The sequence below is a fragment of the Gamsiella multidivaricata genome (genome assembly GCF_025024155.1).
Source record: "Gamsiella multidivaricata strain RSA 2152 chromosome Unknown BC939scaffold_35, whole genome shotgun sequence".
Classification (NCBI taxonomy): domain Eukaryota; kingdom Fungi; phylum Mortierellomycota; class Mortierellomycetes; order Mortierellales; family Mortierellaceae; genus Gamsiella; species Gamsiella multidivaricata.
Window position 1 is genome coordinate 60,185 of NW_026251743.1, and position 22,989 is coordinate 83,173.

General features: G+C 51.1%; 4 protein-coding genes across 4 annotated transcripts; all 4 read left to right on the forward strand.

Moving 5' to 3' along the window:
• Nucleotides 1-493: 493 nt before the first annotated feature.
• BC939DRAFT_477411 (uncharacterized protein) lies at nt 494-2,936 on the forward strand (the record flags this gene model as incomplete). The annotated part of the gene is made up of 2 exons (XM_051558671.1): nt 494-752; nt 1,678-2,936. The coding sequence occupies 2 exons, from the start codon at nt 494-496 to the stop codon at nt 2,934-2,936; spliced, it is 1,518 nt and encodes a 505-aa protein (XP_051411859.1).
• Nucleotides 2,937-3,721: 785 nt separating this feature from the next.
• Nucleotides 3,722-7,060, forward strand: BC939DRAFT_452403 (hexokinase-domain-containing protein). The gene is made up of 7 exons (XM_051555802.1): nt 3,722-4,145; nt 4,678-4,827; nt 5,201-5,230; nt 5,480-5,683; nt 5,783-5,855; nt 5,943-6,120; nt 6,295-7,060. The coding sequence occupies exons 1-7, from the start codon at nt 3,890-3,892 to the stop codon at nt 6,850-6,852; spliced, it is 1,449 nt and encodes a 482-aa protein (XP_051411860.1). The 5' UTR covers nt 3,722-3,889; the 3' UTR covers nt 6,853-7,060.
• Nucleotides 7,061-14,420: 7,360 nt separating this feature from the next.
• On the forward strand, nt 14,421-15,431 carry BC939DRAFT_503445 (uncharacterized protein; the record flags this gene model as incomplete). Its single annotated transcript, XM_051560404.1, has 2 exons — nt 14,421-14,757; nt 15,085-15,431. The coding sequence occupies 2 exons, from the start codon at nt 14,421-14,423 to the stop codon at nt 15,429-15,431; spliced, it is 684 nt and encodes a 227-aa protein (XP_051411861.1).
• Nucleotides 15,432-15,819: 388 nt separating this feature from the next.
• On the forward strand, nt 15,820-16,329 carry BC939DRAFT_477413 (uncharacterized protein; the record flags this gene model as incomplete). Its single annotated transcript, XM_051558672.1, has 2 exons — nt 15,820-15,862; nt 15,986-16,329. 2 exons carry the CDS (start codon nt 15,820-15,822, stop codon nt 16,327-16,329), a joined length of 387 nt encoding a protein of 128 aa, XP_051411862.1.
• Nucleotides 16,330-22,989: the final 6,660 nt, after the last annotated feature.

A 22,989-nucleotide genomic window follows, 5' to 3' on the forward strand; every position in this document is an offset into this window, starting at 1 on the left:
TCGCTGTCTATCGACCTGGCGCCTCGTCCTTTAAAGGAAATCTTCGTCCTTCTATCCCTTCATCGACTCCTTCACCTTGCGCTGCCGCAGTTCTCCATCCTAGGTCCCACGCCCTCCGTGCGTGTCAACCCTGAGCCTCCTGTTGTTTTACGCATTCCCTTTTTTTTGCATTCTTGATTCTGCTGCGCTGGTTTTTTGAACTTTTTATTGTTGGAGAACAACAAACAACAAAGGAACACGGTTCAAACTCTCTGGCTTCTGCTGCAATGCCCAATGGCCATCATGTCATCTCTCTCTTTTGTCTCTCTCTTCCCCATCCAACCATAGCAAGTTCGCTTTTGTTTAAGGAAAGAAAAGCTTACCTTTACCATTCTTTCTCTTTTTTTCTTTTTTTGGTCCGTGGAACCACTTCTGGCGCACCACATTGTAGGACATAAGGTTAGAAGCACGACTCTGACAGCACAGCACCAGGAACACATACCACCCAATCACCATGTCCAAATCCGAGTCCCACATCGAAGAGGTACCGTCACAGCAACCACAACAAGAGCCGGCGACGGATGCTCTTGTGCCCGAGGGTGCCACCATCGCGCCTGAGCCCGCGCTCGAACCATCATCAGAACCATCATCATCAGAATCACACGAAGAGCATCTCAAAGCGACGTCTACGTCGACGGAACCAGAAGCGGCCGCTACCACCGCTCCTGCTAAACCCAGCCGGCTCTCCCTGGCCTTCCAGAAGATCTCCTGCGGTAAGCACCCTCAAATCTATTTCCTATCCAACCATCTGTCCAGTCCCGTTGACCTATGGCGACATGTGCAGCTGTATCTATCCCTATCCCACCCCACAACCTACACCACGTCCTCTCCATCTCCCTTTCTCCCTCCCTCTGCCAATGTTCGTTATATTCCCGATCTCGGTGGGGGGGGGGGGTTCATGCAGCATCCATCTATCTTTCCACTGGTGTTGTGACAGTCCTGCAATGGACGTGGTGGCGACAGACATGCATGCACCATCTATTCTCTCTGTCTGTCTCTCGTATACCCGCATACTCGCATACCATGCAGCTGATTATGTGGGTGGGCGTTAAAAGGAATTACAGTCGGTTGCGATAGCGTGGGCGCTGTAGGCGTGGTTACATTTGTCCCCCCTTCCATTTATGCCCATATCGATTGAGGGCGAGGCTGTTTTTTTTTTCCTTGCATTGCATACAAAATGCTATCCCTCCATGGACATTGTCTAAGCGCATGTTGTTGAGGTGTGGATAATTGGATACATTCGTGTTTGTATGTTGGATTGGATACTGCTTCCTACTTCCTGCATCGTCCACGTTACGTTAGTCGACCGAGTCCCCCTGTCCTCATGTTTTCGTTCGCTTCCTTCTTTGGATTGCATGCTCGTTCTATTCCTTCGGACAGCTGTCCATGTCGTCGTCAGGATGAGGGTTCTTTGTTGTCTGTCGTCCTCCCCCCCTTTTTTTTCATTCGGCACCACCACTCTGTCTTGGCGTTCCTCCTCCGGCGCAGTCTAGATGATACTCTTCTTTAGTGCGCAGACACAGACAGCCACAGCTGACGGTGCTTTATCCCCGTCCAGCCTCACGTTCGCATCTGTGTCCGTACTACCGCCCCTCCCCCTTTCTTCGAAACTAACCCTGTTTGTTACTTAATCCTTAGGTCTCTGCTTCCATCCCCTCAAGAACAACAACGCCACAGACTACCATGCCCTCGTAGTCACCCCCACGGACGAAGACGGTCCTGGATTTGGACAGGACTACCATGACACCGACCACAGCGCACCCGCACATATCACCGAAGACTTCAAGGGAGACCACAGCGTCCACGCCGGCGCCAGCAGTTCAACAGACCACCATCTGTCTGCATTGGGCGAGGCCGAGAACAAGAGCAAGGCTGCGGAGGAAGAGGTGACCTCGACCATTATCGAGGAGATCACCATCGTCGAGGGCTCCAGTGCGCAAGTACCACGGATTGAAGAGGTGGTTCAGGAGACAATTATCGATCGGCAGGTTCCCCGGGATACTGTCCAAGAGGAGTCATCGTTGGCAGTGCCCGGAGCAGGGAAGAACAACAAGTCTTCATCGGCCAGCTCCTCCCCCGCCACCAGCCGGGTCGGCAAGTTTGCCAAGCTGGCCAAGCGCTCGTCTTCGACCTCGAATGTCACCCGTTCGTCTTCGAACGGTCCGTCATCGCCGTTGCTTGGACGTCTGGGTCGTCTTGCGAAGAACATCCGTACCAACAACACGACGAGTTCCACCCAGTCCAAGGTCGAATCCCTGAAGATTGCTGAGGAGCCTACAGTCAACCAGCCAGAGATGTCTACTACGAAACCAGACAATGCGATTGCGGCTATTGCGCTGCAGACTTCGCCCAAGGACCTGCAGGTCGATTTCCATGAGACGGTCATGAGCGACGACGACAACGACGATGATGACGAGCCCAACAATTTGCATGCCTTGATGGAGGAGCCTCAGGAGCTGAAGACGGCCGTCATGCCGTTCGATAGCAGTGCCCCCGTGGACGTTCCAGAGTCCTTGGCGATCAAGATCCCTGGACAGCCTTCGCCATCGGCGAACTGGGCGCAATCACCGACACTGCACCAGAACGACGCCAGTGCCAGCACGAGTTCCCCTAGCCATTTCTTGACCAAGGCTGGTCGCTCATCGACTGCGGGCAGCACGGTCGGAGGTGCTAGCGAGACTGCATCTTTGGGTTCGAGTGATAAGAACAGCGGGGTTGGACTCAACGAGGTCGAGGGAGGCAAGTTCCAGAACAAGCGCCGGCCCAGTGTGTTGAAGAAGATTGGCAAGATCATGAAGAACAGCAACGAGAAGAGGAAGGAGAAGCGGATGAGTCGACAGAATAGCTCGGCGATGACGAGCCCGATCGAGGCGGATGAGCAGGTGGCTCGATTCTGAGGAGGAAGAGAGAGTGGAGGAGAAGAGAGGGAGACGTACAACAAAGATACCATCGAGATCATCGACTTAGTCAAGACAGTACCCAGGTGCCATATAGTCCAAGCACCAGTAGTGTAATACGATCCATACAAACCGTAAAAAAATACTATTACCATTACAACAAAGCATATGCACAGTTTCGTGGTATTCGCAAAGGACGTCCAAGGGAAGGAGTTATCAGCATCAACTGAGCCCGAACCCCGCGCGCCATTGACCAATAATCGCGTCCAACGAATCAGAGACGCGGAAACTATATGGCTCTAGCACACAGCTGTGGAGACAGCACTCTGCGGGCCCGCCCACACGCATCCGTAGCGGATATTATGAAAAAAAGCTTATACAAATAATAAAACGAAAACGAATGCACAGCAAGGATGAGATGGAAAGATGGAATCGCCGTTTCATGTCCATGGACCGTTGGAATCGATCGATGGATGGATGGATGAATGGATGGATGGATGAATGGATGGATGGATGAATGGATGGATGGATGAATGGATGGATGGATGAATGGATGGATGGATGAATGGATGGATGGATGAATGGATGGATGGATGAATGGATGGATGGATGAATGACTTGCCTTTTTTTTTTTCTTTTGCATACCATGAGACATTTGAATGAACGAAACCCAAGTTTTATAGGATGTGATGGCCGTTATGAAAAATAGGCCCTCGTTCTTCAAGTCACGCATGGTAACGAACCCATGTGTGAGGGGGAGTTTTTTCTTCTTTCTTTCTTGTCGCGCTGTAATCTCCTCTCGTCTCTCTTTTTCTTTCTTCCTCTTCCTCCTTCTCTTTCTCTTTCCCTTATATCTTCACAATTCACACTGCCGATCCTCTCCTCTCTATCACTCGTCCTCTTTCATTCTTTCATTACCCTTCCCACATAACCAAGCATCAAACACAAAAAAGATGTCGTCCACTCCAATTGCAAGCAAGATCATCCCAAAGGCGGCTAGGGCACACCTGGACCCAGCCAATATCGAGTACACGTCCGAGAAGCAGAAGAACGCGGTCGCAGCCTTGGTCGAGGAGTTCACCGTCACGCCGGAACTCCTCAAGAGCATCCAGAAGAACTTTATGGAGGGCATGAAGAAGGGTCTGAAGAAGGATGGCGAGACCCTGGCGATGATCTCGTCCTATGTCGTGGGTCGGCTTGATGGCACTGGTAATGTGAACAGATTTTATTTTCTTTCCAAAAGATTCTTGAGATTCTATGGTCGCATCGACTTGGGTTGGTTAATTAGAGAGCTACGAAGAGATGACGGCAGGGATTCATTTTTTTTATTTCCATCTTATTGTCATCATCTTTGCATCGATGGTTTGTGCGCTAGCTGTAGATCGGCCGCATTTGTTTGTGCGTGTGTGTATATGTGTGTATGTGGTGTGGAGGGGCGGGGAGAGAAAACGCAGCTCTGTATCCGTGGATTGTTTGTCTGGACAATCCCTTCCCATTCTATCACCACCACTACCACCACCACCAGAGCCATGTCCTGCATGATTTTCATTTTTCTTTTTTAAACTCGATCTTTAATGATGTGTGTTGGGTTCGTTTTAGATGTGCTTATCTCGATGTTTCCCTTTATGTTTATTGTTGTTTTCTAACAAATCTTTCTCCCCACAATTTTTTTGTTTGTCCCTCTAATCAATTCTTGTTGATTCCATTTTGTTATCATGCGTACGTGCGTGCATCTTTGTAGAGGTGGGCTCTTATCTGGCCTTGGACGTCGGTGGCACGAACCTGCGTGTGGTCTCTGTGCACCTCAACGGAGGCGGGGAGATTACGACCCGCCAGACAAAGTACCGGATCGACGAGAAGCTCAAGGTTGGCGACGCAAAGTCGTTGTTTGGTAAGTCGTTTGATTTGTTTTGTTTTTGTTTTCGACGATATGGAATAGTGCGATATGATACGACATGATACGATATGATATGGAGGTGCGGTGACTGGGGCAGAGAGGGGAGGAAGTATGCTATGTAGCCATGTCTATGTATAAAAAAAACAACACAAGGTTTCAATGCCCCGGCGAGCAGAAGTAAGGTGTGATGACGAGTGAGATGGCAACGGCTTCAGAGGAGACCATCATGATGGTCCCCGTTGACGCGTGCGACTGGGACATGTTCCGGCCAGCCCGTTCATTCGCTCGTGAGGTGTCTCCGGAGATGGGCAGGATCGGCTTGTAGTGCTTGATTCTAACACTTGCTATATTCTCTATGTGTTTCTAGACTTTATGGCCGTCTGTGTCGACTCGTTCTGTAAGTCCGGAAACCATACTCCGCTTCAATATCTTTCATCCCGCCTGTCCTTTTTTTTTGTGCTGAAAACGGTTCAACCGATTTCGACAGCCAAAAAAAAAAAAAGAACAGCTCCCATGATGTGTCTCGCTTTGGTACCTCTAGGCTCGTTCGTTGTTTGCATCCATCATCACCAGGTCTAACCTCGCTTCCTCTCCTTACCACGTCATGATTAATTTCCTTAATCGTCGTATCTGCCTTTGTTTCCAGTGGATGAGCACCAGATCGTTGTCCGCGGCGACGCCCAGATCGAGCTCGGATTCACCTTCTCATTCCCAGTCCTGCAGACCGCCATCAACCGCGGTACATTGATCACCTGGACCAAGGGCTTCAATGCCTCCGGTATGGTCGGCAAGGACCCCGTCGCGCTCTTGCAAGATGCGTTCAACAGACGCCATACTCCTGTCCGTGTTGGTAAGGAAGAGCTTTGACAAACCCAATTAGGATCTTATTTGCTCATTTTCATTTACGGTTGATGGAACTAAAAATATATTTGATGATGATAATAATTAGCTGCGTTGGTCAACGACACGGTCGGAACGCTCTTGGCTTATGCCTACAACCATCCCGAGACGATCATGGGAGTGTAAGTAACCTTATCGTATCTGTCCCGTGTAACCTGGTGCGAAAAGAGATGCTGATCGGTTTATATTGTGTGAATTTACACATTTAGTATTCTCGGAACTGGATGCAACGGCGCCTACATCGAAAAGATCTCGAACATTGAAAAATGGAAGGGAAAGACCACTGCAGATGAGATGATCGTCAACATGGAGTTTGGCGCGTTCGATAAGGAGCGCGTGATCCTGCCCTTGACCATGTTCGATAACAAGATGGACAGAAAGTCTGTCGTAAGTGCGCTTATCTTTTCTTTCTTTTTATTTTTTATTTTTTATTTTTTATTTTTTATTTTTTATTTTTTATTTTTTATTTTTTATTTTTGGTCCCCATCGCATTTGAGTTAAAGTCTTTGAATTAACCCACATTGACCTACGACCGACGGTCTTTTCGTTTTTCTGAAATAGAACCCCAATAAGCAAATCTTTGAAAAGATGATTGCGGGCATGTATCTTGGCGAGATCACGCGCAACATCCTGCTCAACCTGATCGACCGTCGCCTGTTGTTCGAGGGCAACGTCAGTGCGGACCTGAACCAGATGTGGACATTCGAGACCGCGTACATGTCGTCGATCGAGGCTGACCACTCTCCCACGCTTCACGAGACCCGCAAGATCCTCGAGAGCACACTCAGCTTCCCCTCGACGACGCTGAATGATCGCCAGATCGTCAAGACGGTGGTTGAGCTGGTCGGCAAGCGTGCGGCCCGTTTGAGTGCTGCGGCCCTGGCAGGTATTTTGGAGCACACAGGAGCATGGAAACACAAGTCTGCGATCGGTATCGACGGCAGTTTGTTTGAGTACTACCCGAGCTTTGATACGGACATTATGGATGGATTGGAGGAAGTCTTTGGAGAGGAGGTGCGTAAGAACGTCTCCTTGGGACTTGCACAGGACGGAAGTGGCGTTGGTGCGGGTCTTTGTGCGCTGTTGGCGGCCAAGAACTCTGCGACCAAGGACGCATAGAGGGGAGCGGCGTGCTTTTGAGGTAGGAAAGAGGGGGGAAAAATGGTACCACCTAGGACCGTTTATTTTAATTTGTCTGTAGAAACTGATGAGGGGAGGAGCGAGGCACAGGACAACAGTGGTCTCTCTCTCTCTCTCTCTCTCTCTCTCTCTCACATCTCTTTCTGCTTCGTTAGCTTTGCGTTGAGCTTTGTACATACATCTGTCCCTTCTCATCGTTTTAATAATAAACAGCAATCAATCAAACAACAGAAGAAGTATGTGGGTCGAGAACAGCATTCGGGAGGAACTGCCAGTTTGTTAAGAAATAAGGAGGGAGAGGGAGACGGATGGTCGCACCAAGCAGTTACTGCACTCGGAACCGCATTACATTCACCTCAAGCAAACTAAGTGACATCCACAGAATCGACCGGCTTTGCTGACTGTACAGTGGGAGAGTCTGTAGTGAGAATGGTATTCAATGTGTCGTGGTTTGACGGCAACTTGAGTTTAGATGCCACGGACGCCATGCTGATAAGCTTCCTGCTTGCCTCGCGGAAACTCGGTGGAATCGGCTTGCCCACAGCGCCGCGCTGCTCTAATAGCCGCATATTGATCCTGTTCAAGCCCTGCGCGTCTTGGATAGAGGCATTCGACACAACAAGTCTGCCATCCATCGAACTCCAATGTAAACGCACCTGAAAGTGATCTTCCTCTTCTGTGGCTCGCCACATGCGAACAGACATATCGTAACTGCCGGTTACGAAATAGAGGCCATTGGGAATCGTGCTCCAGGCGATGCTTGTGACTAATTCTTGGAAACCTTCGACAATTGCCAAGCATTGACCCGAATTCACATCCCACAATCGCACTGTTTTGTCGCTACTGCAGGAGGCAATCTGCTGGCCACTGGGCGAATATGCCACGCTATTAACATCGTCGGTATGGCCGCTTAGAATGGGACCAGGTGTGCCGGTTTGCGCGTCCCATAGCCGCACCGTCTGGTCGCGACTGCAGGAGGCAATCTGCTGGCCGCTGGGTGAATACGCCACGATACTGACACTGTCGGTATGGCCTGTTAGGATGGGACCGGGTGCGTCGATTTGTGCGTCCCATAGCCGCACCGTCTTGTCGTCACTGCAGGAGGCAATCTGCTGGCCGTTGGGCGAATATGCCACGCTATTAACAATGTCGGTATGGCCGCTTAGGATGGGGTCGGGTACCCCTGTTTGCACGTCCCACAGCCGCACCGTATTATCACTGCTGCAGGAGGCAACCTGCTGGCCGCTGGGAGAATACTCCACGCCCCATACGGATTCGGTATGGCCGGTTAGGGTGAGACCGGGAGCACCGGTTTGAGCGTCCCACAGCCGCACTGTGTTGTCGTCACTGCAGGAGGCAATCTGCTGGCCGCTGGGCGAGTATACCACACCCCTGACAAAGCCAGTATGGCCGCTTAGGATGGAACCGGGTGTGCCGGTTTGCGCGTCCCACAGCCGCACTGTCATATCGAAACCGCAGGAGGCAATCTGTTGGCCGCTGGGTGAATACGCCATGCCCAATACCCAACCGGTGTGGCCGCTTAGGATGGGACCAGGTGTGCCGGTTTGCACGTCCCACAGCCGTACCGTCTTGTCTTCGCCGCAGGAGGCAACCTGCCGGCCGCTGGGTGAACATGCCACGCGATATACCCAGCCGGCATGACCGCTTAGGATAGGACCGGGTGCGCCGGTTTGCACGTCCCACAGCCGCACTGTCTTGTCCTCACCGCAGGAGGCAATCTGCTGACCGCTGGGGGAATACGACACGCCCAATACCCAACTGGTATGGCCGGTTAGGGTGGGACCAGGTGCGCCGGTTTGCACGTCCCATAGCCGCACCGTTTTGTCCTCACTGCAGGAGGCAATCTGTTGACCATTGGGCGAATACGCCACGCTATTAACAATGTCGGTATGGTCGGTTAAGGTGAGACCGGGTGCCCCGGTTTGCGCGTCCCATAACCGCACCGTCTTGTCGAAACCGCAGGAGGCAATCTGCTGGCCCCTGGGCGAATACGCCACGCCCAATACGCAATCAGTATGGCCGCTTAGGATGGGGCCGGGTGCGCCGGTTTGCGCGTCCCACAGCCGTACCGTGTTGTCGTTACTGCAGGAGGCAATCTGTTGGCCGCTGGGTGAATACGCCACGCTATTAACACTGTCGTTATGACCGGCTAGGATGAGACCGGGTACCCCTGTTTGCACGTTCCACAGCCGCACCGTGTTGTCGTCACTGCAGGAGGCAATCTGCTGGCCGCTGGGTGAATACGCCACGCCCCATACGCAATCGGTATGGCCGGTTAGGATGGGAGCAGGTGCACCGGTTTGCGCGTCCCACAGCCGCACTGTCTTGTCGCTACTGCAGGAGGCAATCTGCTGACCGTTGGGCGAAAATACCACGCTCCTGACTTTGTCGGTATGACCGTTAAAAGTGTGGGTTTTTGTCCAAGTCGTGGTGTCATACACGCTGATCGTGCCGTCGTAGATGCCCACGGCACAGGAATTTCCATCCGGCGAATATACGCAGGATTGTACCGTGTCATCTTCTTTAAGGTAAGGCCATTCGCCAAACTGTACGCCTGCCATTTGCGCGCTGCTCAAATTGGCCTGATGTAGCCAAATACCGCGAAGATTGGCCTTTCTCAAGTCCGCCCCTTGTAGTTGAGCAGAATCGAATTGGCCATAACTCAGGTCCGCCCCTGGAATCTGGATGCCCTTCAAATCCGCCCCGTTAAACCGTATCCCGGCTCTGATCAATATCGTGATTGCATTCGCCGCTGCTTTGCGCACCTCTTTATCGGCTTTCGAGTGTTCAATCATCGCAAGCAGTTGTTGTTTGAAGACAGGCTCCTGGTGGACACGCTCCGCTAAAAACTGCAGAATAGATGGCTCTCTCATGAAGCTTCTCCACGCCAATGGATGGTCAACCAGAGGCTGCTGAATGCCGATGGATGCTTCCTCAGTTGCCTCTCGATCTTCAAAGCTCCATATGGAAGCCGCGCTTCCTCGGCGGATCGGGGTGTGTGCTCCACCCAAGTTCTTCCTGACCTCTTGCGGTTCAAATATTGCGCGCGTTATGCTGTATTCCAGCAACGATCGATGGATGAACCGGTATTGATTGCCGTTGCGGATCAGAGGACAGGCTTCCAGCAGGAGCTGGTTCTCGTCATCTCGGTTGAAAAACTTTCCTTTCCATGTCTCTTGGTCTTGTTTGTGTGAATACTCCACCACCGGGTTTCCTGCCTGATTCTTGTAGATCGCCGCTGCCAAATCCTTCATAAACGTGATACCGTTCTTCGTAAAGCCTTCATCCGCCAGCCTCTCGAAAGCTTTCTTCTCTTGACGGCTCAAGTCCTTCTTGCCGAAAAGCCGTTTCTTGCCACGTTCCAGCCACAACTCCATGAACTGGTCATACAAGGCAACTCTAGTGACCATGGCTGTCGAGAGCTCTTGTCCTGGATCCACCAGGCGCGGCAGTACCTCCAATGACAGTGTCAGAAGGAACGGGTTCTTCACCAGATCCATCAGATTAGGAATCTTGCGAAGTGCTTCCAGGTAGTCCTTGGTCTGCCAGAGTGGTCTGTTTGCGAACACGTATTGCTTGATGTAATCGTGGATTTGGGCGGCAGAGAACGGTGCAATGACAGCTTCTTCAAAGAGCCTTGATGGACCGCTGTAATTCCGGTCAGTCGGTTGAAAGCGATCCCTGTAGTCTTTGGGAAGATACTCGGTACGGCAGCTGATCACCATCTGTGCACGCCATTGTCCCTCCTGGTTCAGCCGATTGCTTGTATACAGGTTGTTCATTTGCTGACTCTCGTCATATCCATCACAGATCAAGATAAACTCGCGATGGTCTTTCATCTCTCGGATCTGGGGCTCTGTAAAGTCATTCCTGCGCAAGTGTTTGGCGATCAGATCCTGTTCCGGCTTATCGATCGCAGGCAAGTTGATGTGCAGCGGAATTCGGCCATCCCCTTTCCTGTATCTGCTCCACATGACACATTCAAGTTCCCGGCTAAAGGTCGACTTGCCTGCTCCAGAGTCGCCCAGCAGCAATAACACCTGTCGATCACTGCTCAGAAACTCGTTGACTTTCTCCATCAGTGGGAACAACGCATCATCAAGTGCTTGTAGGCTAGCCTTGGCTTGAGGAGGAATGTACACAGCCTTGCCCCGTGTCTCCAGCCGTTTCGCTCTCAGCAGACGCAGGTCGTATTCAACGTCGGGTATATCCTGGACACGATCGAGCAAGGATGGAGACGCCAGTGGGGGAGAGCAGACCTTCAGTGGATATGGGCTTGGACCTTCGCTCATACAGGCTCGATAAAGAACCTGTTTCTTTGCGTCGCCATTCTTTTGCAACTCCTGTAGTAAGGTGCGGGCGCGCGTATTTATGGTGCTGTCTGGCGAGTCGGTTAGCTGGATAAGGATTTTGAGAATCCATTGCTTGACGCTGGCATGCTCGCCCCAATCCGCGTCATTCCTGTACAGCTCGCCTAGAAAATCGATAGCGCTTTGGCGGGTGCTGGCATCCCAGAACGGATTGGTTGCAATTCCCCCAAGCCGTTGGCATAGTCCCCATTCAAAGGCAAAATCGCGCCGGCAAGGCGCTTCACAGATCAACGTCTTGAAGTCGGCGAGTCGACCTTCTCGAAGCAAGGTGTCTATACCGCGTAATGCTGGATACCATGTACGTTTTTGGCTGAAGCTGAGGCCCTCCTTTAGACTCTCCATAAGATCTTGTCCACTCTCGACCAGTGAACTCACTCCTTCGTAACCGATTTTGGCCAGCTGGTACACTTCCCCTAATCCTCCCTGAAGTTGTCCCAGTCCATCAATAAAGCCGTTCAGATCCAGACCCTTGACTGCACTCACTAGTCCTGAAACGCCTTTCACCACTACGCGTGTGCGCCGTAGAACAGCCTGCATGGGCGTTTCATCATCTGGGACATACTGCAAGGCTTGATAGGCGTAGGCGGCTTGATACACCAAATAAGGGTCCGAGCTACCCTTTAATCCATCCAAATAGGCGACAAGAGGTGCATGCAGTCGTTCGCGGTCCAGGTCCTTGACATGGCTATCGGCCATCGCATCCAGAACATGTGATACCGTCAGCGACAATTGGTAAAGATGATCGGTCGATTGCTGGTGAGTGTCCTGTAAGCGCGTGCTGAGGACTCCTAAGATCTTGACCAAATCATCCGCATGGAGGTAGCCTGGGGAAGCGCTTTGTATCATCTGTGCCAGCCCTTCAAGTAGATTGAAATCCAGCAAGGTGGATTGTCCAATACCATCGATAAAACTACCAAGCAGCTTCCGGTACTGGCCTTGGTCGAGAACAGGCGCTAGGTACACAACTTCAGTCACGGTGGCGGGTGCCTTGAGTTCATCATCGATGAATACCGCAATCAACTTTGTCGCCAACAAGCGTAATCGTTCCTGCTCATCTGCATCCTCTGCTTTGGCTTGTATCCAGGTGCGTTGGGTATTGTCGAGCGCTTCATCGATTTCTACGGCAGACAGAGATGACAGCGACGAGGCCCTAGATAGCAAGCTGAGGCAGTACACAAGCTGTGGAGTACTGGCGATGCGCTCATCCGATTTGGGTAAATCATATTTGGCCACAGGCTTTGCCACATTCTGAGGAAAAATCCCTGAAGGAATCTGTGCAATGTCGCGGTGATGAGGGCCACTCGAACCTGAAGGAGATGAGAGGCGAGACTTGGCTGAAAGAGAGACAGGGGAAACTAGTGCGCGATGGGTGGAGTTGGCCTTGTTGTTGCCGGGCCGAGAAGAGTCGGGTGATCGTTGGTCAATATCCTGGACATGTCCCCATTTCGCTGCCTTCTTGTAGCTGGTTTGTGCCATTGCGCTATACCCCAAGCTGTCCAACAGTTTTCCATGTTCGAGATAAGCATTAGCGATTCCATCACGCAAGGTTTGATCCGCACCCGACTGTGGAGAGGCGAGAGCCTTTTTTGCGGCTCTTTTCGTCCGAGATAACGCAGCTTTTGCATCGCTGCAAAACTGCAGAGCAATTTCTGGATCATTGGCTTTGCGCGCGATCTCCAATTGGATATTAGCAACCTCTAGCTCCTTTTGTGGTGAGCAAGTGCTTCCTGATGATGAAAAAGTATAGCCAAGCATGCCACTCCTCTCCTGGTATTATAGAGTAGATGGTGACGATGTTAGTGACCTTGCCGCCAATTAATAGTTTTGTGCGAGTAGTTTGCGTACGTGCTTACACTTGACAGACGCTGCAGTAACGCAATGGTACACGATAAGATGCAACGAGCTGGGAGACTGCAGACGTAGTGGCAGTAGGCCGGTCTATCTTCAAATAAATCGATTAGTATCCATAGCAGCTGTCTGAACTTTATCATATGTAGCTACTCTGCGCAAGTAATAGTGCATCACCTTGGAAGTGTTTACTCGACTCTTGTATCCTTTGACTGGATGCCGACGTAGTCCAGAAGGTTTGTTCTCTTTGTGTCCTGTAGCAACGATACCAAATGCCTTTAATGAATCATGACGGATTAATAACCATTACACACGCCTGTAGCCTACCCTTGAGTGACAAGAAACAATGCCTCACCTCAATACGAGTCTGCTTCTGGCTTCCTTTCGCTGGCTGAGGAGATGGTCCGTCCTTGTGCAGTGTTTTCTGCTCCAATTCTTTGTTCAAGAATGTCCGCGCACGAATGAGGTGGTCGAGTGAAGCGATATGTGTCCTCTTGTCACTTCTAGCAGAGGTGCCTGTTATGATGCAAGAAGGGGTTAATATCCATTGCACATTCATGGCTGTTCTTTCGACATTCGCACACCCTTGTCCCAGCTATTCTAGCATTAGCATTCCTGAGTCGACTCTAATGGTTCAGGCACAGGCAGGAAAGGGGTCTCTGCAGATAAACAGTGTTTTTGTTACCAATAAGTTGCCGCCGGACTGCGCTTGTTGAGATTGAGCAGAGACGTACAAGAGACAGAGAAGTACAAGAGACAGAGAAGAGAGAGGAAAGATGAGAAAGATTAAGGACAGTTCCTGATAGATTGAGGGAGGGTGTAGCTGGGAAGAAAGGAAAACGGAAAGAGCGGAAAGAGGAGGAAAGAGAGCGCAGACATAAATAGTGAGCGTTTCGAGGCACATCCATCGTTGTTGTATTAGACTATTAGCAAAACAGATTCATGCTTTCATGCCCCAGCCCTCGTGTAACGCAGAATGGGCTCTCATCAAACGATACTAGTCTATGGTCACAGCTCCAGCCCATAAACGACCCGATGTCAAACGCTCTGACCCTGATACCTCGGCTTCCAAATCACACAAATCCCAAACGAAATATACGCTTTGTGATAAGATGCAGTCCATCTCAAAAATATCACGCAGGGGGAGAACGCAATCTAGATGCCTCCCATGTCGTTCTCTCAAAAACGTTGAATATGCATCTCAGGACAGCTACCGATATGCTTGAAAAGGAAGACAGGATCCGTCAAGCAATGGCGATGCTGCCGCTTGTGGCAACAAGAACGATTGTATGCAACAGGCCAAGACCAATGGCGGTTGTGGAAGAGGCTGTTCACACCTGCTGTGGTGATGTGAAAGATTCTTTTCGTCCTGAGCATAAGCCAGAGCCGATTGCCTTTTCAAATGGTTGGGTCCAAAAGTTCAAAAGACAGAGAGCGCTCAAGAAATACATCGGCCATGGTGAAAGCGGATCGGCCAACATGGATCTCTACAGGACTCAAGTTGGACAGATCCAAATGTCGCTCGAGGGCTTTGACCCTGATAATATCTATAATTGCGATGAGACGGGTCTCTTTCTGAAGGCTGTGCTCAACAACTCTTGCTACTGGCCTAATTCGTGGCAAGGAGACCCACTCGGGTTGCACTGTATCAGCGTTGTTGTGCAGTAATGCCACGGGTGCAGACAAACGCAACCTTTATGTCCTTTGTAAGTAATGCAGTATTGTTTGAGCAGTGTGATAGTGCAAACTCAAAGGATTTTTTGCTCACAAAGGTTTATAGGTTTACAGCCGAGCGGTTTGACTCAAGTAACATTGAAGGCTATCGTTGCCGAGGTCCTTTGCAGTTATCGCATTCGGAAAGGATCATCCACGGCTACAGTTTGAAATGGGAAACTCTGGACTCCTGATTGCATCCGCAATTGCTTTGTCCAAGTTCATATCCTCTCCGAGTACCAGAAAACTCGATCGTTAGGTCTAGGAGTTGAGACAAAGGCAGATCAAGTCATTCATCTTCAAGAAGAGCTCAGGGAACGATATGTAGGGAATGAAGAAACTATCGCCGATCAGAAGAGCTTCTCCGTCCTGAACTATCTCAGCATGATCAATAGGGAAGGGCCTTTACCAGGGATTGTCGAGGTCGCCCACGAGATAATGGGTCGCGAGCAATACAAGGGAACATTTCAGCAACTGAAGGAGAATGGCTTCGTGGATGATGACAACTCTGAAGACTCTGATAACGATACTTGGGCGACGACGACGAATCTGACCTGGATTAAGAAGACCCAAAGCCAGTTGTTAGTGACCAAGAGATCCAGGTAGTCGAAATCGCTCTCCACAACCGCACGGTTGAGAAGGGGGTTCCCATCGAGAGGCTTTCGTCAACACCTTCAATCCTCTACGCAGAAGAGGTCTGTTCTCAAGAATATATCTTCAAGACGCTGTAAACGAGTTTATATCTGGTGCTGTTGATGTGCAGGAAGCCCATTACAATGCTCTGTCGAAGACTCGCCATCAGGTCGCTCTGGACGAGATGGATATGTTCGTTGATTGCCATAGGCTTGGGTTATAACATACATGAAACACCGGGTTCAATTGGACTGAATAAAAAGAGCCGACATCGAAAGATCAAAAGGCAACGTCGCTGGCTGCCACAAGCCAGTATCAGACTTCACATAACAGCCACACTTGCTGGTTTATATTAATAAAAATGAAGTGCATGACAGAAACCTTCATCTTGGTCCATCCTCCGAGTACATCCCCATTTCAAAGTACTACTAAATAACTATCGGATTATTACACGGTTAATATATTGTGCCTATGGTGCCTATATTACATGATGTACGGAATGTTAGCTATTAATGCATGCTTTATAGAGCAAGATGATGCACTCATAACTGCATCACATTCACCTCAAGCAAGCGAAGAGACAGTCGCAGAGTCGACCGGCTGTGCTGACTGTACAGTGGGAGAATCTGCAGTGAGAATGGTATCCAAAGTTTTGCGGTTTGACGGTAGCTTGAGTTTAGATGCCATGGACGCCATGCTGATAAGCTTCCTGCTTGCCTCGCGGAAACTCGGAGGTGGAATCGGCTTGCCCACAGCGCCGCGCTGCTCTAATAGCCGCATATTGATCCTGTTCAAGCCCTGCGCGTCTTGGATAGAGGCATTCGACACAACAAGTGCGCCTTGCATCGAACTCCAATGTAGACGCACCTGAAAGTGATCTTCCTCTTCTATGACTCTCCACATGCGAACAGACATATCTCCACAGCCGGTTACGAAACAGGGGCTATTGGGGGTCGTGTCCCAGGCGACGCTTGAGACTACTCCATGGAAACCCTCGACAATTGCCAAGCATTGACCCGAATTCGCATCCCACAACCGCACTGTCTTGTCGTCACTGCAGGAGGCAATCTGCCGGCCACTGGATGAGTACGCCACATTATTAACGTCGTCGGTATGGCCGCTTAAGATGAGACCGGGTGTGCCGGTCTGCGCGTCCCATAGCCGCACCGTCTTGTCGCGACTGCAGGAGGCAATCTGCTGGCCACTGGGTGAATACGCCACGCCCCATACCCATTCGGTATGACCGTTTAGGATGGGGCCGGGTGCGCCGGTTTGCGCGTCCCACAGTCGCACCGTGTTGTCGCCACCGCAGGAAACAATCTGCTGGCCGCTGGGCGAATACGCCACGGTATTAACATCCTCGGTATGGCCGGCTAGAATGGGACCAGGTGCGCCGGTTTGCGCGTCCCAGAGCCGCAACGTGTCGTCGTCACTGCAGGAGACAATCTGCTGGCCGCTGGGCGAATACGCCACGGTATTAACATTGTCAGTATGGCCGCTTAAGATGAGACCGGGCGCGCCGGTTTGCGCGTCCCACAGCCGCACCGTGTTGTCGCCACTGCAGGAAGCAATCTGCTGGCCGCTGGGCGAATACGTCACGCCCCATACCCAATCGGTATGGCCGCTTAGGATGGGACCAGGTGTGCCGGTTTGCGCGTCCCACAGCCGCACCGTGTTATCGTCACTGCAGGAGACAATCTGCTGGCCGCTGGGGGAATACGATACGTTATTAACATCGTTGGTATGACCGCTTGAGATAAATCCGAGTGTGCCGATTTGCGCGTCCCACAACCGTACCGTCATGTCCTCACTGCAGGAGGCAATCTGCTGACCACTGGGCGAATACGCTACGCTATTAACATGGTCGGTATGGCCAGTTAGGATGGGACCGGGTGCGCCGGTTTGCGCGTTCCACAGCCGCACCGTCTTGTCCTCACTGCAGGAGGCAATCTGCTGGCCACTGGGTGAATACGCCAAGCCCAATATCCATTCGGCATGGCCGGCTAGGATGGGGCCGGATGCGCCGGTTTGCACGTCCCACAGCCGCACCGTCTTGTCGCTACTACAGGAGGCAATCTGCTGGCCGCTGGGTGAATACGCCACAGTCCATACGCAGTCGGTATGGCCGTTTAGGATGGGACCAGGTGCGCCGGTTTGCGCGTCCCACAGCCGCACCGTCATGTCGTCACCGCAGGAGGCAATCTGCTGGCCGCTGGGCGAATACGCCACACCCCATAAGCAATCGGTATGTCCGGTTAGGATGGGACCAGGTGCGCCGGTTTGCGCGTCCCATAGCCGTACCGTGTTGTCGCCACCGCAGGAGGCAATCTGTTGGCCGCTGGGTGAATACGCCACGCCATAAACACTGTCGTTATGACCGGCTAGGATGAGATCGGGTACCCCGGTTTGCACGTTCCACAGCCGCACCGTGTTGTCGTCACTACAGGAGGCAATCTGTTGGCCGCTGGGCGAATACGCCACGCTATTAATATCCTCGGTATGGCCGCTTAAAATGTGGGTTTTTGTCCAAGTCGTGGTGTCATACACGCTGATCGTGCCATCTTGAACGCCCACGGCGAAGGTCTTCCTGTCCGGTGAATACACGCAGGAACTCAGAGCCTCGTCTTCTATGAGATACGGCCATTCGCCAAACTGTACGCCTGCCATTTGCGCGCTGCTTAAATTGACCTGACGTAGCCAAATACCACGAAGATTGGCCTTTCTCAAGTCCGCCCCTTGTAGTTGAGCAGAATCGAATTGGCCATAACTCAGGTCCGCCCCTGGAATCTGGATGCCCTTCAAATCCGCCCCGTTAAACCGTATCCCGGCTCTGACCAATATCGTGATCGCATTGGCGGCTGCAACGCGCCACTCCTTGTCGGTTTTCGAGTGTTCGATGAAGGCAAGCAGCTGTTTCTTGAATAAGGGCTCCTGTTGAACACGCTCTACCAGAAATTGCAGAACAGAAGGCTCGCTCATGAAATTCCTCCAGACCAATGGCGAGTTGGGCTCAACAGGTTGTCGCTCTTCGGCAGTGGCGGCCACATCCTCTAAACCGCCTTGGATCTCAAAGCTCCAAATGGAAGCTGCGCTCCCTCGGCGGATCGGGGTGTGTGCTCCACCCAAGTTCTTCCTGACCTCTTGCGGTTCAAATATTGCGCGCGTTATGCTGTATTCCAGCAACGATCGATGGATGAACCGGTATTGATTGCCGTTGCGGATCAGAGGACAGGCTTCCAGCAGGAGCTGGTTCTCGTCATCTCGGTTGAAAAACTTTCCTTTCCATGTCTCTTGGTCTTGTTTGTGTGAATACTCCACCACCGGGTTTCCTGCCTGATTCTTGTAGATCGCCGCTGCCAAATCCTTCATAAACGTGATACCGTTCTTCGTAAAGCCTTCATCCGCCAGCCTCTCGAAAGCTTTCTTCTCTTGACGGCTCAAGTCCTTCTTGCCGAAAAGCCGTTTCTTGCCACGTTCCAGCCACAACTCCATGAACTGGTCATACAAGGCAACTCTAGTGACCATGGCTGTCGAGAGCTCTTGTCCTGGATCCACCAGGCGCGGCAGTACCTCCAATGACAGTGTCAGAAGGAACGGGTTCTTCACCAGATCCATCAGATTAGGAATCTTGCGAAGTGCTTCCAGGTAGTCCTTGGTCTGCCAGAGTGGTCTGTTTGCGAACACGTATTGCTTGATGTAATCGTGGATTTGGGCGGCAGAGAACGGTGCAATGACAGCTTCTTCAAAGAGCCTTGATGGACCGCTGTAATTCCGGTCAGTCGGTTGAAAGCGATCCCTGTAGTCTTTGGGAAGATACTCGGTACGGCAGCTGATCACCATCTGTGCACGCCATTGTCCCTCCTGGTTCAGCCGATTGCTTGTATACAGGTTGTTCATTTGCTGACTCTCGTCATATCCATCACAGATCAAGATAAACTCGCGATGGTCTTTCATCTCTCGGATCTGGGGCTCTGTAAAGTCATTCCTGCGCAAGTGTTTGGCGATCAGATCCTGTTCCGGCTTATCGATCGCAGGCAAGTTGATGTGCAGCGGAATTCGGCCATCCCCTTTCCTGTATCTGCTCCACATGACACATTCAAGTTCCCGGCTAAAGGTCGACTTGCCTGCTCCAGAGTCGCCCAGCAGCAATAACACCTGTCGATCACTGCTCAGAAACTCGTTGACTTTCTCCATCAGTGGGAACAACGCATCATCAAGTGCTTGTAGGCTAGCCTTGGCTTGAGGAGGAATGTACACAGCCTTGCCCCGTGTCTCCAGCCGTTTCGCTCTCAGCAGACGCAGGTCGTATTCAACGTCGGGTATATCCTGGACACGATCGAGCAAGGATGGAGACGCCAGTGGGGGAGAGCAGACCTTCAGTGGATATGGGCTTGGACCTTCGCTCATACAGGCTCGATAAAGAACCTGTTTCTTTGCGTCGCCATTCTTTTGCAACTCCTGTAGTAAGGTGCGGGCGCGCGTATTTATGGTGCTGTCTGGCGAGTCGGTTAGCTGGATAAGGATTTTGAGAATCCATTGCTTGACGCTGGCATGCTCGCCCCAATCCGCGTCATTCCTGTACAGCTCGCCTAGAAAATCGATAGCGCTTTGGCGGGTGCTGGCATCCCAGAACGGATTGGTTGCAATTCCCCCAAGCCGTTGGCATAGTCCCCATTCAAAGGCAAAATCGCGCCGGCAAGGCGCTTCACAGATCAACGTCTTGAAGTCGGCGAGTCGACCTTCTCGAAGCAAGGTGTCTATACCGCGTAATGCTGGATACCATGTACGTTTTTGGCTGAAGCTGAGGCCCTCCTTTAGACTCTCCATAAGATCTTGTCCACTCTCGACCAGTGAACTCACTCCTTCGTAACCGATTTTGGCCAGCTGGTACACTTCCCCTAATCCTCCCTGAAGTTGTCCCAGTCCATCAATAAAGCCGTTCAGATCCAGACCCTTGACTGCACTCACTAGTCCTGAAACGCCTTTCACCACTACGCGTGTGCGCCGTAGAACAGCCTGCATGGGCGTTTCATCATCTGGGACATACTGCAAGGCTTGATAGGCGTAGGCGGCTTGATACACCAAATAAGGGTCCGAGCTACCCTTTAATCCATCCAAATAGGCGACAAGAGGTGCATGCAGTCGTTCGCGGTCCAGGTCCTTGACATGGCTATCGGCCATCGCATCCAGAACATGTGATACCGTCAGCGACAATTGGTAAAGATGATCGGTCGATTGCTGGTGAGTGTCCTGTAAGCGCGTGCTGAGGACTCCTAAGATCTTGACCAAATCATCCGCATGGAGGTAGCCTGGGGAAGCGCTTTGTATCATCTGTGCCAGCCCTTCAAGTAGATTGAAATCCAGCAAGGTGGATTGTCCAATACCATCGATAAAACTACCAAGCAGCTTCCGGTACTGGCCTTGGTCGAGAACAGGCGCTAGGTACACAACTTCAGTCACGGTGGCGGGTGCCTTGAGTTCATCATCGATGAATACCGCAATCAACTTTGTCGCCAACAAGCGTAATCGTTCCTGCTCATCTGCATCCTCTGCTTTGGCTTGTATCCAGGTGCGTTGGGTATTGTCGAGCGCTTCATCGATTTCTACGGCAGACAGAGATGACAGCGACGAGGCCCTAGATAGCAAGCTGAGGCAGTACACAAGCTGTGGAGTACTGGCGATGCGCTCATCCGATTTGGGTAAATCATATTTGGCCACAGGCTTTGCCACATTCTGAGGAAAAATCCCTGAAGGAATCTGTGCAATGTCGCGGTGATGAGGGCCACTCGAACCTGAAGGAGATGAGAGGCGAGACTTGGCTGAAAGAGAGACAGGGGAAACTAGTGCGCGATGGGTGGAGTTGGCCTTGTTGTTGCCGGGCCGAGAAGAGTCGGGTGATCGTTGGTCAATATCCTGGACATGTCCCCATTTCGCTGCCTTCTTGTAGCTGGTTTGTGCCATTGCGCTATACCCCAAGCTGTCCAACAGTTTTCCATGTTCGAGATAAGCATTAGCGATTCCATCACGCAAGGTTTGATCCGCACCCGACTGTGGAGAGGCGAGAGCCTTTTTTGCGGCTCTTTTCGTCCGAGATAACGCAGCTTTTGCATCGCTGCAAAACTGCAGAGCAATTTCTGGATCATTGGCTTTGCGCGCATTTTCCAATTGGGTATTAGCAACCTCTAGCTCCTTTTGTGGTGAGCGAGTGCTTCCTGATGATGAAAAAGAATAGCCAAACATGTCGCTTCTCTATGGTATTACAGAGTAGATGGTGACGATGTTAGTGACCTTCACTTCCATTAATATACCTGTGCTAGTAATTTGCGTACGCACCTTTAACAGCTGGGACGAAATAGGACACAATGGGCTGGGAAAATTGTAGATGTGGTGGCAGTAGGCCGGTCTATCCTCAAATAAATCGATTAGTATCCATAACAGCTGTCTGAACTTTATCATATGTAGCTACTCTGCGCAAGTAATAGTGCATCACCTTGGAAGTGTTTACTCGACTCTTGTATCCTTTGACTGGATGCCGACGTAGTCCAGAAGGTTTGTTCTCTTTGTGTCCTGTAGCAACGATACCAAATGCCTTTAATGAATCATGACGGATTAATAACCATTACACACGCCTGTAGCCTACCCTTGAGTGACAAGAAACAATGCCTCACCTCAATACGAGTCTGCTTCTGGCTTCCTTTCGCTGGCTGAGGAGATGGTCCGTCCTTGTGCAGTGTTTTCTGCTCCAATTCTTTGTTCAAGAATGTCCGCGCACGAATGAGGTGGTCGAGTGAAGCGATATGTGTCCTCTTGTCACTTCTAGCAGAGGTGCCTGTTATGATGCAAGAAGGGGTTAATATCCATTGCACATTCATGGCTGTTCTTTCGACATTCGCACACCCTTGTCCCAGCTATTCTAGCATTAGCATTCCTGGGTCGACTCTAATGGTTCAGGCACAGACAGGAAAGGGGCCTTCGCAGATAAACAGTGTTTTTGTTACCAATAAGTTGCCGTCAACCGTGCTTGTTGAGATTGAGGAGAGACGTACGAGAGACAGAGGAGAGTGAGGAAAGATGAGATAGATAAAAGAGAGAGGAAAGATGAAAGAGAAAAAGGAAAGACAGTTCCTGATGGATTGAGGGAAGGTAGAAAACGGAAAGGCGAAAAGAGGGGAAAAGAGAGCGCAGACATAGATAGTGAGCGCTTCAAGACACATCCATCGTTGTTGTATTAGCAAAACAGATTCATGCTTTCATGCCCCAGCCCTCGTGTAACGCAGAATAGGCTCTCATCAAGCGAGAATGCTGCGATGGTATGGCGGGGAAGAGCAAGAGAGCAAGAGGCAAAGTGTATCTCCATTTGTCCAAAAGAATGCACTGTGGTCACACAGCTCTAGCCCATAAACGACCCGATGTCGAACGTTCTGGCCCTGACATCTCGGCTTCCAAATCACACAAATCCCAAACGAAATATACGCTTCACGATAAGATGCAGCTCATCACAAAATATCACGCAGGGGGAGAACGCAATCTA

Coding starts and splice junctions, on each gene's coding strand:
- BC939DRAFT_452403 (XM_051555802.1), top strand. CDS start 3,890: ATGTCGTCCACTCCAATTGCAAGCAAGATCATCCCAAAGGCGGCTAGG. Junction 5,684..5,782: donor CCATACTCCTGTCCGTGTTG/GTAAGGAAGAGC, acceptor GATAATAATTAG/CTGCGTTGGTCAACGACACG. Junction 6,121..6,294: donor AGATGGACAGAAAGTCTGTC/GTAAGTGCGCTT, acceptor TTTCTGAAATAG/AACCCCAATAAGCAAATCTT.